This window comes from Amblyraja radiata, chromosome 7 (assembly GCF_010909765.2).
Source record: "Amblyraja radiata isolate CabotCenter1 chromosome 7, sAmbRad1.1.pri, whole genome shotgun sequence".
In the NCBI taxonomy this organism is placed as follows: domain Eukaryota; kingdom Metazoa; phylum Chordata; class Chondrichthyes; order Rajiformes; family Rajidae; genus Amblyraja; species Amblyraja radiata.
In genome coordinates this window covers 46524660-46544078 of record NC_045962.1, presented here as the reverse complement: position 1 = coordinate 46544078, position 19419 = coordinate 46524660, and the positions used below count along the sequence as shown (strand labels likewise).

Here is a 19419-nt window from a genome sequence, read left to right as displayed (position 1 = left end):
TAGCTTGCTTCACTGTTCAGATCCTCTGATCTTTGGCTCGGACATCGCTGAACGTTGGCGCATCTTTGAACGCAACTACAACCATTACATTTGTGCTGCTCATCGCAACACTGCACCTGACGTGCGTGCCTCTATACTACTTAATGTTGCTGGCCCTGCAGCAATGAAGCGTGCAGAGCGTTTTAACTATGCACCTGCTGTTATGGATCACAACAACCAGGTTGTAGTGCCTGCTAAAACTATGAATGACCCTGCAGTCCTGCTCACTAAATTCAGACAGCTATGCGACCTTCGAGCCAACTGCAAAATTGAACATACTACGTTTTTTGCTCACAAGGGGAACATATTGAAAACTTCCTCATTGATTTGAAACACATGGCTGCACGCTGCCGTTTCGGAGATTTATGTGAAAATCTCATCCGTGACAAACTGGTAGGTCGTTTACTCAGTGACAAGGTACGAGACGAATTGCTTCGCGATACTGAATTGATTTTGGACCGAGCTGAACATGCTTGCAGAATCGCTGAAGTTGCGATTTCCCACACAAAGTCTTTGGGCTCTGGGCCATGATCCCAGTTCAATGTTAATGCTACCGACACCTCGTATCATAACGGGTGTTCACAACCCACCCATCTCAGCCTCAGAGATCTATTGAACGGTGCCCCAACTGTTACAGCTCCCACGCTCCAGGTCGCGAATACTGCGCTGCTTACGGTAAAATTTTCCGCTACTGTAAGAAATGTAACCACTTCATGAAATGTTGTCATTTTCGCATGGCTCGTTCGTTCCCAAGACAAAGTATCCACCTGTTAAAACATGAACCAACTGATAACTGTAGATCAGTGTCACTCTTGTTATGAGTCATACTTGTAGCTCCGCCCACTAGTATAACAGAAAGCTTCTCTTCCCTTTCTCCCTCAGTCTCGAGTTATGTGTTAAGATGAAGTTACCTATGCTGTAATGCTAATAAAGTCTTTGGATCTTAATCACTGTGACTTAAGTTATTCCAACAGCAGAGCTCAACATGGTGTCAGAATACTCGGACTCACTCCTTGCCTAATTATATTGCTTTTATTTTAGTTTGTTGTTTTCTCCGGTTTATATAATACTATGGCTTCTGCTCTCAGAAAACCAGAGATCCTGGGGTTTGACAAAGACCTTGCAGAACGGTGGTGTATATTTGAAGAAGATTTCTCAAACTACATTGAAGCAGCTCACCCTGCTGCTGCTCCAGGTGTTCGAGCTTCAATTCTTCTTAATATAGCAAGCACAGAAGCTGCTCAACGTGCCAGAAAATTTCATTATGAACCGGTTAGATTTGACCCGGCTGGTGTCCAGATCGCTCCGGCTGAATCTGTCTGGGACGCTGACTGCCTAGTACGTAAATTCCGACAGCTATGTGAGTTAAGAACTAACTTAGTTATGTAGAGGCATTTGTTCTTTTCTCGAAGCCAGAGACAGAGTGAACCTGTCGAAATGTATGTTAGTGCTTTCAAGCACATTGCCAGTCGATGCGATTTCAGAGATATAAATGACAGCCTAGTCCGTGACCATCTGGTCTATGGTGTCTGTAATGATAAATTACGCGACGAGTTACTGCGAGATGCTGAGCTCACTCTAGAGACTGCTGAAAACCTCTGCCGCATTGCCTAAATGGCTGACGCCCATACAAAATCTTTAGGGCACTCGTGGAATTAATGTTACCGGCATGTCTTATCAATTCTCTCGCCGTTCTCCTCAAGTGCCCGACAGCTCTATTGTTCAACTAATAGACAATTGTTTTAACTGTGGGGGTTCGCATGCTGCAGCTCGTGACCGTTGCCCTGCATATAGAAAATTATGTTGTTTTTGTAACAAAAGGAACAATTTCTTCAGATACTGCCGCTCGCGTAGCAACAGAGTTCAAACAAGACAATCTGTTATTTCACTCGACCATGAGAACCTGTTCTTGGAATACTCTCAACCAGCTCCCACGGATTTGCAGGCTGCTAGCGAAGATTTTGACTTGGATGTTCACTCCTTGTCTGATTTACTGCACAAACAACTAGATACCAAGGTTGCTTTGCTCATTAATGGCAAGAATGTTTATATGAAAGTTGACACAGGGACTAGGTGTAATGTCATGCATCGAGCTGTGTTGAAAAAGATACGAAAAACAGAGACTGTCACAGATACGAAAAACAGAGGCTGCCTCCCTTCTCCCTTCTCCCTTCTCCCATTTGCAGGAGGTCCAGTGCACCCTATCGGTCAAGTCGAGTTATGCTACTGTCTTACCTCACGTGTCCACAACCTGAGTTTCTATGTTGTTCGTGAGGATGTGCCATCCCTGCTGGGTGTCAACGCTTGTCGCGAACTGGAACTTGTCTCTTTCAGCCCTTCTGTTTGTCATCTGACTACAAACTGCGACTTTACCCAACAAATCCTGACACAATACAAAACTAAAGACAAAATACGGATTTGTATCAATCCTAAGGACTTAAACACAGCCATTAAACGACCTCACTATCCCATGTGCACTGTGGACGAGATTGCAGCGCAGATGGCTGAAGCAACTGTATTCACTGTACTAGATGCCAAGAGTTCATTCTGGCAGATATCACTGGAACACAACTCCTCTAAGTTAACCACCTTCAGCACACCGTTCGGGCGATACAGATTTCTTTGCATGCCTTTTGGCATAAGCTCTGCTAGTGTAGTATTTCAACAAGCTATGGAGCAGTTGTTTGCAGGTTACCCATGTTCCATTGTGGTGGATGACATCCTTGTTGCTGGACGAACTATCGAAGAACACGATGTTAATCTCACAAAGGTCCTGGATGGCGCCAAGGCCATCAACCTCAAGCTAAACCCACAAAAAAGCAACTTCAGGGTAAGTGAGGTGAAATACATAGGCCATATGTTCACTAAGAACGGCCTAAAAAGTGACCTGGCATAAACCAGTGCCATCAACGAGCTCCCAGCACCCACAGACGTGCTTGGTCTGCAGAGATTCCTTGGCATGGTTAAGTACTTGAATAAATTTATTCCAGAATTCAGTGAAATATCAGCCCCGTTGCGCCAGCTTACCTACAAAGACACTGCTTGGGTCTGGCACGAGCAACAGCAGAGGGCGTTCGACACTCTTGAGCAGCAGATGTCTTGTGCTCCTACTCTCGCTTATTTTGATCCTAAATAACCGGTCACACTGACTTGTGACGCTTCACAACACGGACTTGGCGCAGCATGTCTTCAGAATGACTGTAGCGGCAATAAGCCTGTTGCTTACGCCTCGCGCACTATGACTGACACAGAACAACGATATGCCCAAATTGAAAAAGAGCTGCAAGCAGTTGTTTTCGCCTGCAGGAAATTTAATGACTTTATCTTCAGACATACGGTCGCAATTGAAACTGACCACTGACCTCTGGTCGGCATCTTTAACAAACCGATTCATGCCTCTCCAGGGCGCCTACAGCGGATGCTGCTGCAACTTCAAAAATATGACATTGTTCTGACATACAAACGTGGTAAGGATATGCACCTGGCTGACACTCTCGCGTGCACCCCGAAAGACCTGTGAGGGGCCGTCCTTACCGGATGATGACTTTATCTTAATGACTGTCCTTTATTCCCTCGTCCTTTGTGGAAGACTTGGTTGCCCACACTGCTGCTGATAGTACCTTACGGTCGCTCGCCTCCGTCATTAAGCGCGGCTGGCCAGACAAACACTACAATGTTCCGCTGCCAGTTCGGCCTTTCTTTGCTGTCCATGATGAGCTTGTGCTGCATGATGGCATTATTGTAAAAGGCCATAAGGCTGTGGTCCCTTCTTCGCTGCACTGCAAGTATTTTAACGCTGTCCATGCAGGGCACCCAGGCACTGAAGCCACCGTCCAAAGGGCAAAAAACATGTTTTACTGGCCTGGTATGGCTGAATACATCAATGAGAATGTGGCGTCCTGTGCAGTGTGTAACAGTTTGGCACCTCATCAACAAAAGCAACCACTTCCCTCACATCCGGCTCCTGCCCTCCTGTGGTCTACAGTGGCAACTGACATATTTGAATGGCATGGCAAGCAATACCTGGTACTTGTCGATTCGTATTCTGGATCAATCAGTCAATCAATCAAACAGATTTATTCATCACATACACAATAAAGCGCAGTGAGATAAATTTGCCAGCAGCGGTAAAATTAAAAAGAACACACAATACACAATAAAAATTTAACACCAACATTCACTACAGCATTCTTCACTGTGGTGGAAGGCATAATATACAGTCAGTCCTCCATTGTTCCCCCGTGGTCGGTACCATAAACCTCCACAGTCGCCGCTGTGGGCGGCCAGATGTACAGGCCATCTCCTGTCTGGAAGGTAAGTCACGAATTGGCGCTTCTCTACCGGAGACCGCGGCTTCAAGATGTTGTAGGCCGCAGGCCGGCGGTCAGAGCTTTTCCGGCGATCCCTAGCAAGGGGTCCCAGGCTCCGAACGCCACACCAGCGGCTAGAAGCTCCGCAGATCGCGGCTTCAAGATAGAAACATAGAAACATAGAAATTAGGTGCAGGAGTAGGCCATTCGGCCCTTCGAGCCTGCACCGCCATTCAATATGATCATGGCTGATCATCCAACTCAGTATCCCGTACCTGCCTTCTCTCCATACCTTCTGATCCCCTTAGCCACAAGGGCCACATCTAACTCCCTCTTAAATATAGCCAATGAACTGGCCTCAACTACCCTCTGTGGCAGAGAGTTCCAGAGAGTCACCACTCTCTGTGTGAAAAAAGTTTTTCTCATCTCGGTTTTAAAGGATTTCCCCCTTATCTTTAAGCTGTGACCACTTGTCCTGGACTTCCCCAACATCGGGAATAATCCTCCTGCATCTAGCATGTCCAACCCCCTAAGAATTCTGTAAGTTTCTATAAGATCCTCTCTCAATCTCCTAAATTCTAGAGAGTATAAACCAAGTCTATCCAGTCTTTCTTCATAAGACAGTCCTGACATCCCAGGAATCAGTCTGGTGAACATTCTCTGCACTCCCTCTATGTCAATAATGTCCTTCCTCAGATTTGGAGACCAAAACTGTACGCAATACTCCAGGTGTGGTCTCACCAAGACCCTGTACAACTGCAGTAGAACCTCCCTGCTCCTATACTCAAATCCTTTTGCTATGAAAGCTAAAGTCAGGGGGCGCTGTCCTGTGCATGGCTGCCCAGCCAGCAGCTGACTGTCTCTTCATCTTTTTATTTTTTATTTTAGTTAGTTAAGTGTTTTGTTTGGAGGTCTAGACTTTTTTATGTGGGGGGTGGGGGGGGGGAAACTATCTTTCAGGGTCCCTACCTGGTCGGATAGGCGGCTTTTCTCCGGGCTGCAGCTTCGACCCGTCCTCGCGGCCTACCAGCGGGCCAGAGGGGCGTTTCCAGTCGGGGACCGCCCAGAACCTCGGCTTCGGCGGCGGCACAGCGCTGGAGCGCTATCGCGGAGTGGGCGATGCCTTGCCCCGGTCGCCGCGCTGGAGCTCCGGTGAGCTGAGACCGCCGGGTAAAACATCGTGGAGCTGCGGGACTGTGGAGCGACCAGCTGCGGGCAGCGGCGCTGAACTTTACACCGGGAGCCTGGGATCTCTAGATGAGATCGCCAGTTGTGGAGCTCCAACCGGCCTTGTTGGTTTCGGAAGCCGCGGCCTCCAGTGCGGAAGCGACCGTTCCAGGGTTCCCAAGCCGCTGGGAGGACTCTCCCGACGCCGGAGCGACATCACCCGGCGAGAATGGCCTGGAACATCGGGCCTCCGTAGAGGCAACTGTGGAGGCCTCAATGGGCATGACTATGGGTGAACTGGGGTTGGGGACTGGACTTTGTGCCTTCCCTCATGGTGGGAGCCATTGTGGGGGGATGTTCTTTGTGTTTAAGACTCTTATTGGTGTTATGTCTGTATTTTTTTTTTGTGTGCTGGAAAATGGCAAAAAGTATTTCACTTCACTACACCTGGGTGTATGTGAATGTGACTAATAAAATACCTTTGACCTTTGATACCTTTGATACATACCATTCACTTTCTTCACTGCCTGCTGCACCTGCATGCCTACTTTCAATGACTGGTGTACCATGACACCCAGGTCTCACTGCATCTCCCCTTTTCCTAATCGGCCGGTTGTAGGCCGTGTTGTAGGCCGTGGGCCGGCGGTCGGAGCTCTTCTCTGGGAATCCCCAACTCTGCCGCTGTAGGTCCGCAGACCGTGGCTTCAAGATGTTGTAGGCCGCTGCCACCATTAACCAAGGGGCAAGGTGGTTCGTTTTCAAACTGACTAAGGCCATGCCTGTGTAGGTGTAATTTCTGGAACTGCCTCTGAGCCACGCTCATATCTGGTCAGTGCTGATGGTAGCACCTACATGCGTAACAGGCAACATATCCTGCCTGTGAATGAGCCAGCTCCACCTCCGTATTATCCAGACCATACAAGTGTACTTCCATGCGCGTCCAGCGGGCCAGCGATCAGAGCACTACCTTCTGGCGACCCCGGCATGGGTTTGCCCTGCTTTGCGATGAAAAAAGTCCACACTGCGCCCACTGCTGAAGCTCTGGGCCCGACTCCGGGAAAGGCCGCACCAATCCATGGTGTTAGGCCGCAAGGGAGGCGACATGGAAAAAGTCGCTCCTCCGTGGAGGAGGCGACCGAACGTGGTTCCCCCTTCCCCCCCTCACCTCTCCCCCACACAAGACACACCAAGAGACATTAAAGCACACATTTGGAAACACTAAAAAAAAAAAAAAAAGTAGAAATGACGAACATGCTGCTGGCAGGGCAGCTGTCTCGCATGTTTGACATCGATTTTCTTTGCAGCCCCACTTCTCGCAGGGTAGTTTTTAAGCTTGCTCGCCATTTTGCAGAGCTCTTTGCAAACTGACTAAGGCCATGACCGTATAGGTGTAATTTCTGGAACTGCCTCTGAGCCACGCTCATATCTGGTCAGTGCCGATGGCGGCACCTACAGGCGTAACAGACAACATATCCTGCCTGTGAATGAGCCAGCTCCACCTCCATATTATCCAGAGCGTACAAGTGTACTTCTGTCCGCATCCAGCGGCATCGATCCGCCTGCACCAGTACAACAACCCATTTCTGGAGCGGCTGTTCTGCCAGTGGCGACGCCCCTGTTTCATCACCGGGAAGGCTGGTTCAATCTCCGTCACTAGTCAAGCCATCGACTCTGTCCCCGGTGGGGAAAGACCAAGATGGTTTTTAGCGCACACGTGTTGGTCGTGTTTGCAAGCCCACCGTGAAGTACCCGGGCTATGTTTGACTTTCCTCCAGTTTATAATCAACTGCTATGCATGCCTTATTTAGTCAATGGTTTTGTACTGAGATTTAATTCTTTAAGAGGGAGGATGTAGATCAGTGTCACTCATGTTATGACCCTACTTGTAGCTCCGCCCACTAGTTTAACAGAAAGCTTCTCTTCCCTTTCTCCCTCAGTCTCAAGTTATGTGTTAAGGTGAAGTTACCCATGCTGTAATGCTAATAAAGTATTTGGATTTTAATCACTGTGCGTGACTTAAGTTATTCCAACAGCAGAGCTCAAAAATAACAAATTCCAAGAGCTGGAAGTCATCCCCTGCTCTCCTCCCTGCGAACCAAGATAACAGTCCAGACATTCACTCCCTGTTTGCTTCCACTAACAAGCAACTTGACCCTGAAGTCTCTGTCCTCTTTAACAACAACACTACACTTGCAAAGATTGACACTGGTGCGAAATGTAATGTCATGTCTTTATCTGAATTTGAACGAATTCGTAATAGCGAACGTATTGCAAACACTATGGCTATGTTACGAGCCTACGGGGGAGAGGTACTGCTCTCAATTGGAGAAACTGAACTGAATTGCCACGTAGAGTCACAAGCTCCCAAACTGCAGTTTTTCATTGTTTGGGGGGATTCTGCAACACTGCTTGGCATCAACAACGCACGCCAGATTCTAGGCTTGGTCACCTTTGGGCCTGCTGTCCATCAAATCTCTACCATTGAGGGCTCCAATCAGCAGACACTCTCACAATACAAAGAACTATTTGACGACAAGCTTGGAAAGCTGCCCATCAAGTACAATATCGCCACTGATCCAAATGTTACACCTGTGGTCCGAGCACCACACTGTATCCAGCTTGCTATGCGCGACAGTGTATACAATGAGCTCCAGCGGATGGTGTCCCTCCCTTCGCCGCCTCCACTGCGAGACTCCGGCACCGTTCCCAGTTACTTCCCCGGTCACTTCCCCGGTGAAGGGAGGAGACGCGGATCTATACCACACGCGCGCGTGGGACAGGTCTGTAGGCCACCCCTTAGATATGGAGATTTTGTGTAACCATCTATGTGTCCCTGTATGCATTATTAGCGTTTCGGGTACTGTATTATTTAGCCATTACGTATTAGTGTGTTTCTGCTTATTGGTTTGCATTTAGATGTGCTTCATTTAATTTCCACAAGGACAGATGTAGATTGGTTACTTCACACTAACCAATTGTAGCGCTTTATTAGTAGTAGCTCCGCCTACTATGCAGTTTATATTATCAGAACTCAGCTCATGCCGGGAGTCGAATAGTCGCTACACAAGCTATAACAACATGCTGAAGTGTACTGTAATAAAATTATGTTGTACCACATTATGCAAATGACTGGGTCATTTACAGTGTCTACCTTCGATTTAAACCAGCATCTGCAGTGCTTTCCTACACATCTCAATTCTAAAGAAGTATATCTTTATCTTGAAAGTGTCCACAGTGGGAAACATTCATTCACCCCACCCACCTCCTTATGCAATTTTACATGTTTTTCTAAGGTTATCTGTCATTTCCTCTATCCAGTAAGTTTAGGGCCTGAAGATGGGTCCTGACCCAAAATGGTGTCCGTCCATTTTCTATCACAGATGTTGCCTAACCTGCTGAGTTCCCCCAACAGTGGGCTATTTTAGTTTAAATTCCAGCATCTGTAGTCTTTTATGTCTCCATGTTTTGGGTCAATTTAGTTGGTTTTATTTATCTTAAGAGAATTCCTTAATTCTAGAAATCAACTTAATGAATCTTCCCTATCCTTCCAGGCTGGGATTGTTAGATATAATTATTGGGGATTTTTTACACCAGTGTCATGTATTATTTTTGCCTCAACTTTTACTTTACAGTGAATGGATAGAGACCGAGTTCCAGGAAGCAGTACATTCTCACCGAACAACACTTCAGCAGATGGCAATACGTCCTATTGGTCTTTCCTTGGCCAATGCAATATATAAAGTCTTGCAGTACTGGTATTTTGATTCACCACCAGGGGAGATACTGTCTCTTGGAGTTATCAGTAAAGGTGAGTCATGCACTTTTTAAATATATATTTTCCTCAAGTTTTCTCCTCTTTTTCTGCACTGCTGACTCGTTCAGGGATATCTAGATAGCTATTTTATCAGTACAAGCCTGAGTGATTTTGGTGCACCTCTGTCCTTATCCAATTAATTTCTATATTTCCTTGCAGGAATTAGAGGAGAGAGTAGGGGGCTAATCTGAACTCTACTATGGAATCCAACCAAGCTAAGGCCAATACACCCTCTATTAATTACCAATTTTGGTCACATTTTACAGATGGTTGGGACAGCAAGTAGTGCACTTGCATTGTCTGCTGTTGTGCCACCTAATTATCCAATGATGGTCAACAGTTCAGTAAAACTGGATGAGAAGAAATAGTTCATAGTCATATAGCATGGAAATAGGCCATTTGACCTGCAACATCCATGCATCCATTGGCACTCATCCCTATTAATCCCATCTTCCAGCACTTGACCCATAGTCTTCTTTGCGTGGGTAATTCAAATACTCATCTAGACATTTCTTAAATGCTGTCAGAATCTCTGCGTTCACGTCTCCCGCAGATTCCCTCTGATGGGCCTGTCCCACTTGGCGATTTTTTAGGCAACTGCCGGTGACTGTCATAGTCATAGCAGGTCGCCAAAAAAAACGGCGACAAGCTACGTCATCCTGGCGACAACCTACGACAGCACCTAGGTCAGGAGAAGTCCAGCTACGCTCATTGGTGTCAAACCCACTGTCGCCAAAAATGTTTCAACGTTTTTTAAATTTAGCGGCAATCAGAAAGACGCCATGACTTTTTGTGCCTAAGTGGGACAGGCCTATAAATCTCTTACTCCTTACCCTAAATCTATGTCCTTTAGTTTTATCTATCTCTGATATGGGAAACATCCTCCTGCAGTCTACCCTCTTTATGTGTCTCCTATAATTACCTCCATCATGTCCCCTCTTAAACTAACCTTTTTTGTACCACGGAAATCAGACCTATTCTCTCCAGTCTCTGCTCATAACTGAAAGTGACTGGTTGCAGCAAGGCCTGGCTTGGCAATTCAAAAACCCAGGAATGAAGGAGATTACAAAAAGCGCTGGACACTGCCCGGTCCATCATGGGTACTGACCTTCTCACCATTGAGGGGATCTATAGGAGGTATGCCTCAAAAAGGCAGCCAGCGTCATTAAGGACTCACTCCACCGGCAATGATCTCATTTCACTCCTGCCAACGAGACCTGGCCACACTAATTTCACTCCTGCCATCGGGAAATAGGTATAGGAGACTGAAAACCTTGACCTCCAGATTTAGGAACAGCTTCTTCCCAACAACCGTCAGGCTATTGAACACTACAAACACCAACTACGATCTTCCTTGGTTGCACTAGGAACTTTAGAGTTTTGTGTTGTTTTGCACTATATTGTGTTTTCTTATTTATTGAACAACTTTTTTTTCCTTTATTATCCTGTCAATTAAGTAGTGTTTACAAACCTGTTGTGCTGCTGCAAGGATTTCATTATTCTATTTTGGTACATAGGGCAATTAAACACTCTTGACTTTTGAATCCCTCCATCCCAAGCAAAAACACGAGGGTCCTCTGCACCCTCTCTATCGCTGTCAAGTCTTTCAAAATCATTCACAAGATCACTATTAACCAACATAATTCTTCATTGTAAAAAAAAGCAATTGAAATCAGTAACTTTATTTCATTATATTAAAAAATTATGATACATACATTGTTACTTGAGTGAATAGAGCATTGAATACATGATGTCATTGAGTGGATGGACTAAGATAAATGTAAGAAGGAGAAAGGAATAGAATAATATGCTAATAGTGTTTAGATAAGAAGAGTGGGTGGATGCTCTTGCGCAGCAGCAGTGAACTGATTCACTAGTGTCTCCATGAAACATTGCAGCAGGATCTTGATTGGTCGGGCAGGTGGGCTGAGGAATGGTTAATGGAGTTTAATACAGATAAGTATCAAGTGTTGCATTTTGGGAAGTCAAACCAGGGCTTTGACCCATTCCCAGTGAATAGCAGGGCTGTGAGTGGTGTTGTAGAGCAGAGGGATCTAGGATTGCAGGTACATAGTTCCTTAAGTGGCGTTGCACTAGCTAGATAGGGTGGTCAAGAAGGCTTTCAGCACATTGATCTTCATCAGTCATAGTACTGAGTATAGAAGTGGGGAGGTTATGTTACAGTTGTACAATACATTGGTGAGGCCACATTTATAGAGTATTTAATTCAGATTTGTTATAAGAAAAGTGTTAAGTTGGGAAGAGTGCATAGAAGGTAGACACAACAGGCTCGTACGAAGCTTTTCAAAAAGGGGGGTGGCATGATAGGATTACAAGAATTTTAATGTGAAATAATGTGCGCGCTGCGCACACCACGAGCACGAAGTGTTAAGTTTCCCGATGCCAGTCCCTCGATGCTCAGGGGTTCTAGATGCTTTCTGAGCCTTATTTTGGAGCAATTTTGCACCAAATTTATGACCAATATTTCAGAAATTAACAGGAATCTGAGATAGCTTTTTCACCCAAAGGGTGGTGGGTGTATGGAACGAGCTGCCAGAGGAGCTGGTTAAGGCTGAGACTATCCAAATGTTTAAGAGACATTTGGACACCTACATGGATAGGACAGGTTTAGATGGCTATGGGCCAAACGGGTGTGAGTGGGACTAGTGTAGATGGGACATGTTGGTCAGTGTGGGCAAGTTGGGCTGAATGGCCTGTTTCCACATTGCATCATTCTATGATAAAAAAGTTAAGACGAAAAATGCACGTAGATAAGTAGAGCAGATTTGAAAGAGGAGTGAAATGTAAAGGCAGAGGGAGGTTTATGGGTGGAAAGGAATATAGGAAAGGAGGGGGGAGGGTGGGCTTGGGCAGGTGGGTGAAGGGAAAATAGACACAAAGTGCTGGAGTAACTCAGCGGGTCAGGCAGCATCTACGGAGAATATGAATAGGTGACGTTTCACAGAGTGCTGGAGTAACTCAGTGGGTCATGCAGCATCTCTGGATAACATGGATAGGTGACATGTCACAGAGTGCTGGAGTAACTCAGTGGGTCAAGCAGCATCTCTGGAGAAAATATATAGATTATATTTTGGGTCAAGACCCTTCTTCGGTAATATTCATGACGTAACATGCATAGACATTCCTGAATGTTACCCAAACCTTTTACCTTTTATCCTTACCTTTTACCCCACCATCCCCAACATCCAACACATCATCCTCTGACATTTTCGGCACCTCCAACATGATCCCACCAGCTGTCACATCTTCCCATCTCTACCCCTTTCCGCCTTCCGCAGAGACCACTCCCTCTGCAATGCCTTTGTTCACTCATCCCTTCCCACCAAACCACCCCACCACAGGCACTTTCCCCTGCAACCCAGGTAATACAACACCTCCTCCCTTGCCTTCATTCAGAGACCCAAACATTTTTTCCAGATGAGATATAACTTCACATGCACCCCTTCCAACCACATTTACTGCATCCTGTGTTTCCAGTGTGGCCTCCTGTACATCAACGAGACCAGGCGCAGACTCGGTGACCATTTGGCCGAACTCTTGTGCTCGGTCCGCCAAGGCCTGTGGGAATTCCCAGTTGCTAACTATTTTAACTCATCTTCCCATTCCCATATTGACCTTTCAGTCCTGGGCTTTCTCCATTGCCAGAATGAGGCCACATGCACGCTGGAGGAACAGCACCTCATATTCCACTTAGGTAGCTTACAACCTAACAGTATGAAAATTTAATTATCCAACATTAGGTAACCTCTACAAAACAGCCCCCTCCTCCTCTTTATATCCTTAACATGATCCCCTCCCCCCCCCCCCCCCCCCCCCCCCCCCCCAGCCTAGCCCCTGGCTGACATTGCACCCACCTCTCCCCTCCCTTCCCTCTCTATCTTCCTTCCTCAACAATTTGGACCTCATCCATTTTCTAGCTACACAGTTCACAACTCTCTGATCATTTGGTCACACTCTTTGTGTGTACTTATCTCTGGCCTCTGTCCAACCATTTGCCTATCAAATATCTCCTTGCCTGTATTCACCTATGACCCACATGCTTTGTCCTGTCCCTCCACTCTTCTACCTTTCTATTTATCTACCCCTGCAGTAAGTCATGATCAGCCATGATCACATTGAATGAATGAATCTCTTTATTGTCATTGCACATGGTATAACAAAATTTAAAAGTGCTGGCTCGAAGGGCTGAATTGCCTACTCCTGCACCTATTGTCTATTGTCAGTCTGAAGAAAGGTCCCAACCTTAAACGTCACCTATTCATGTTCTCCAGGGATGCTCCCTGACCTGCTGAGTTACTCCAGCATGTTTGTGTCTTTCGTTGGTGAATCAAATCTGTTTTACAGCAATGTTACAACATTTTGAGATTTAAAAAATCAAGTCTACAATTTATCCCATCAGATAAAGCATAATAAAACGTTTAATTTGACACCTAATTCACTTTCATATCTTCAGTATTAAAAAAGTTATGGCCATTTTCATACTTGGAAATTAGCATCTTGTTCCCTATTGCTTTTTCATTGACTTAACTCAAAAGCTGTGATCGAGGACAGCCAAAAGACTATAACTTTCTTAAAAATTAAGAGAACTGAATGAAATTTTCAGTTATTATAGATTGACACATTCTGAAACAAATATAAAATCTTACTTGGATTACCTGAAATTAAAGCCTATAAAAAGATTAGTTAGTTATCTAATTGTAGCTAATTACAAAATTGACCGTTGTGACGGAAATAGTAATAAACACCCAGACTGCCTTGAAAATTCAAAAATGTGATATTCTCAAGATCTGAACTTTAATATTATTGTATTATATGCTGTAAGTCCATAACAGATAGGTAAATACTTTACAATTTCTAGCAATAGACCAAGTCTTTATGGAGAAGATCAGTTGCTACCTGGTACATTGGCATATCATAATCAATAGCATCATCATACACCTCAGATTGTAACCAATAAGCAACTCTGTACACCTTGTTTTTCCTCCTTTTCAATTTTGGCATTGTAAACTACAAGTTTTTGCTCTTCGAACCACGCATGACATGACTTTCTGCCCACTACTTTTCCATTAAGAATGTCCTGTAGATTCTATTTCTTAAGAAAAGGATAATTGTTTTAAATAGCCTAAGTATCCAAATAACAAATTAATCCCATTCACACAAGAATTCACAATATAACATGCTTTTTAAATCTCACTGTCATGAACATATGCCAGATGGAAGGAACTTAATGTTTAATTCCCATAAATTAATCTAGAAACAGCTACTTTCAATATAATCAAAATTATTATTTTTTGCACAATAAATGTGGCTAAAGCTGTTGTGTATATTTAGTATAAAAATATTGATTATACAATTGCACAAAATATAGACGATTTAGATGTTCTTATGACATGTTCCCGATGTTGGGGGAGTCCAGAACCAGGGGCCACAGTTTAAGAATAAGGAGTAAGCCATTTAGAATGGAGACAAGGAAACACTTTTTCTCACAGAGAGTGGTGAGTCTGTGGAATTCTCTGCCTCAGAGGGCAGTGGAGGCAGGTTCTCTCGATGCTTTCAAGAGAGAGCTAGATAGGGCTCTTAAAAATAGCGGAGTCAGGGGATATGGGGAGAAGGTAGGAACGGGGTACTGATTGGGGATGATCAGCCATGATCACATTGAATGGCGGTGCTGGCTCGAAGGGCCAAATAGCCTACTCCTGCACCTATTGTCTATTGTCTATTGATTGTCCAAAAAAAAAGAGAATTTTAATCATCTTGCGAGTGGATGATTCTGGATTGGAACGTTGCATTTGTGGTGAATATCGGCAGGAAAGACACTGCCGAATCGTATGGGGCCCAAATCACATTTTCGTAACATAAAATTAGATTAAAGCCTCCCCAAGAAGCAAGATTATATGTAAAATATACCCTTTGTTTTGTCCCGTTCTTGCGATCCGTCACATTGTAGGCGTTGAGGGCATTAGAAGTCGCTTTTTATTTTAATCAAACTATTAAATTGTACAGCGATTAAAAAAATTTTTTAAAACGGGAACGGAAGTCCGATCGATTTTTCTTCATCGACTCGCAGCTCGAGGAAATCCCTCTCCTAGAAGCGGTACAAATCTGCATTTTAATCCCGCTCCCCCCCCAAGGCACAAAAGTCGCGTACACAGCCAGTGGCAGAACTGCAGCACCGTTGAAGGTAGGTATTGTAACATCGCTATGTTTTTTACAATAATATAATAATTTCATGATCATCATAATTGATGCCAGCTTTTTATTTCAGATTTATTTACAGTATTACATGAATTTAAATTCACATAAATGATTTAAATATTTGAATATTTTGTCACATCATGCGGCTAGTTTATCGAGCTTTAATCTATTGGTTGAAAGAACAATGAACTGTCTCCTACATAATGCTTTTGCTATTTAACAAACATGTCGCCCTTTGGATTATAACACTTTAACGTATATTTATCATCATATCTATATACTTTAAAAACTCTGTGTGTGGGTGTATGTCATTATTTTTGCCTTTGATTCGTTACTCCGCGAAAACCAGACGCAAAAACGCCGAGATTTTTACCATTTCGCTAGCGATTTTACTTTTACATTCACTGATCCACTCCTCATTAAATTTAGTCATTTTTCTGTACACATTTATAATAAAATCCTTCCCCCCCCCCTCACTCATGTTTTCGCCTCACGCTGGCCACCTTCTCATCGCATGCCCCACGCGGCCATAACGGCTGCTGCCGCCTGGCACTTCTCCACTCCCTCCCCCCCCCCCCCCCCCGGCCCGGCTCTGTCACGCTGGCGGAACCCACAGATCAGCTGGTCCCCCCGCTACTTTTCGCCATCCTTGCTGGCGGCCCGCAGGCTCACTTGGCATCACGCCCGCCCGCCCACTCCACCCTTCCCCCTCCCTCCCCGTACACGCTGGCGGAAGGCACAGATCGGCTGGTCCCCCCGCTGCTTTTCGCCGTCTTCGCTGGCGGCCCGCAGGCTCAATTGGCATCACGCCCGCCCGCCCACTGCACCCTCCCCCCCCCTCCACGTACTCGGGGTCTGAAGCGCCGAGGATGCGAGGCCATGGAGCTGACGCTCACTCTGACGGCTGCTGGGCGGCCCTACCCCTCTCCTCCCTCCCTTCTTAATATAATTTCAATGGGGGTGGTTAGTGTGTGTGTGTGTGAGGGATGTTTAGTGTGTGTGTGAGAGGTTGGTTAGTGTGTGTGTGATGCCTCAGGCCGCCCCCTCCCCTCGCAACCGCGCGTTGCGGGAACAGACCCAACGGGTCTGCACTTGGTCTAGTACTTATTAAAAGTCTGATCTTGTACATGTATATATGTGTGTGTGTGTATATGTGGTTGTATTTACATCTTTGCAAAAACACTATGCGGTAACGATCACATTTTTCATTATTCCGATTGACATTTTTCCAGTCAAAGCCGGGACCACCTTATCTGAACAATTCATGCTTTATTTCTCGACATTCTCTACATTACTGATTAGGTCTAAAAAAATCAAAAGACTATGAAAATAAACCCACCAGCTTCAAATGATGACGTCACAATGACTCAGCTAGCAGAGACCAGCCTCAATTAAGATTTCATCCTACATTTGACATGTTATTCGCGATTAAAGCTTTAAAAATGCCAACTTTCACCAGATTTTTACATATTCTGATTCACATTTTCCCCCTCGAGGCAGAGATCACTTTCACTGAATATTTTATGCTTTATTTCTCGAAATTACAGATTAAAGTTTAAAAAAATCAAAATACCTTGAATTTCAAACCGATCGGCTTCAACTGATGACGTCTCTATGGCTCGACTAGCAGGGGGAGTAGCTATTGCAACACACAGGGCAAGTTTAATTGGAATTTTTTGACGTCACAATGGCTCGACTAGCAGGGGAGGGCGAATTGTATTGCAACACGCAGGGCAAGTGCAATTGAAATTTTTTTTTAAGATCACTTCTGAGGAATTTCAGTTCAGACCGAAAGGTCTGAATGACAATAAAGGAATCTAAGTCTAAGTCTAAGGCAAGGGGAGTGCTGGAATCTTATGTTTGGGAGCGGCTTGAGTTGGAGGACCATGCCTCCCGTGGAGGCTACGGGTAGGGAACGGGAGCGTTGGGGGAGCAGGCCCAACGAGTGTGCACTTGGTCTAGTATATTACTAAAATTGTTTGTTTGTATATATGCGTGTGAGTGCATGACAATCCAAAACTCTGCCAAAACGGTACACAATAGCGTTACAATTTTTGGCCCACCTTCCTCACCATTGTCCTGGGATGTAAAAGTTTTGTTCGGATTGATGTTATATTTTACAAGTTATTGACATTTTAAACTTTACAAAAGCCACTTTTAAAGCACTTTTCCACTTGACCTGCCTGTCAATGACGTCACAATGGGATCCCGAATCTCATTTACATAATTTAAAAAAAAAAGGTTTTATTCAAATTCTTCCATTTTTATTCACAATTACGTCACAAAGGGATCCCGAATATCATTTACATTAAAAATAGGGAGGAGCTTTCATTTTAGAAAAACATCACAATTTTCATTGTGTGGGGGTGAGGAATGGGGGGAGCAGGGAGGAAGAAGGGTTATGGAGGGAGTGACTGAGGGTAGGGGTAAGGAGAGGGAAGTAATGGGGGAGGGGAAGAGGAGAGGGGAGAGAAGAGAGAAGGTGAAGAGGCCTGGTGTGGGTGGAGCCCCAGGGCTGTAGCCAGGCTTTGGGTACTGGGGAGCGGACACAGTCAAGGATTGGGCCCTGAATACGGCTCCAGGCCCTGGGCTGGAGTTCGAGCCGGTGCGGGGTTCGGGGGCTGTTGCTCCAGGCCCGTGGGGAGGGAGAGGAGCGGGACCCGGGACAAGGACAATGCCACAGCCTCGGCCTCTTCCTTCCCTTCCCGTGGCTCCAGACCTCAGCATTGGCCTCTCCCTCCACCTCCTGCGGCTCCAGACCGCTTGACCCGTCCCCCCCGACAGCCCCTGCCTCGACTACACCTTCATCACCGACATGGTGGCGCAAACGGGGCCGGCAGTGGTGTACATCGAAATCCTGGGGAGGTGAGGAGGGAGAAAGGGGGGGTTTAAGGGTGAGGAGGGGGGTAGGAAGGGGAGAGGGGTTATGGAGGGAGTGACTGAGCGTTGGGGAAAGGAGAGGAGGGGCAAGGTGAGGAAGGGGTGGAGGAGGAGAGGGGAAAGAAGAGGTGAAGAGGAGGGGGAGGGAGTGCTGGGGGAATAGAGGAGGATAGGAGTAGGAAGAGGGATGGCAAGGTAATGGAGGAGGGGAGGGGGAAGAGAGAGGAGGGGAGGGAGCGGGTAAGGCGAGGAAGCAGAGGAGGGTTGGTGGAGGGTGGGGAGAGGGAGAATAATGGAGGAGGCGAATAGGGGACGTGGGAGAGTGAGATGTGTTCACATTGATCTTATATTTTACGTTATTGTCATTTAAAATTTTTAAAACTTCAGCCGCGCCTGCGCAATTGGGGGATATGGGTGAGTGGTGGAATAATTTGTTGGGGAAACGGGACCCAATGGGTCCACACTTTGTTTAGTATCACATAAAGCTATCTGTAGAAATAGGCTCCACCGTTCTTGGCAAATTGGTTTTAATATAAAGCCAAAGAGAAAGATCAAGTTGTTAAAAGCAGTATACCATGACTTAAAGGATGCAATAACTTAGATTAAAGAATGAAAATATGCCTATAGAAGACGATCAATATTGCATGCATTACTGGCTCCAAGATCTATATTGGAATTTTAATTGTCCTTAAATGTGCAATAAGATGAACAAATTAGTTTTATTTTTATCTAACTGGAAATCTAAATTCTCCTGTCGAAGTGTCGATTTAATCTCATTTCATATTTGAAGAAGAGTAGCTGGACTTTCTCTCTTTCCCTCAGTTAGCATCATAAAATCAGATGATTAAGCCATTTCCTACTTCAGGACTTGTTGCATACAAATTAGATTATATATTACCACAATTAATACACTTGAACAATTACCCCATTGCGTATGGAGCGTCCTATGGTTGCAAAAGGTACCATGTAAACGCAAGCAATTTTTTCTTGCAC

At 45.4% G+C, this 19419-nt stretch overlaps 1 protein-coding gene across 3 annotated transcripts in view; it reads left to right on the top strand.

Annotated features, from left to right (window-relative positions):
* The window catches only part of mdh1b (malate dehydrogenase 1B), a 75012-nt gene that overhangs the window by 30585 nt on the left and 25008 nt on the right, over positions 1-19419 (top strand). For all 3 annotated transcript variants that reach the window (XM_033024373.1, XM_033024372.1, XM_033024375.1), the window contains one exon: positions 9149-9324. In XM_033024373.1, the coding sequence (XP_032880264.1) occupies positions 9149-9324 (176 nt within the window). The remainder of the gene's footprint in view (positions 1-9148; positions 9325-19419) is intronic.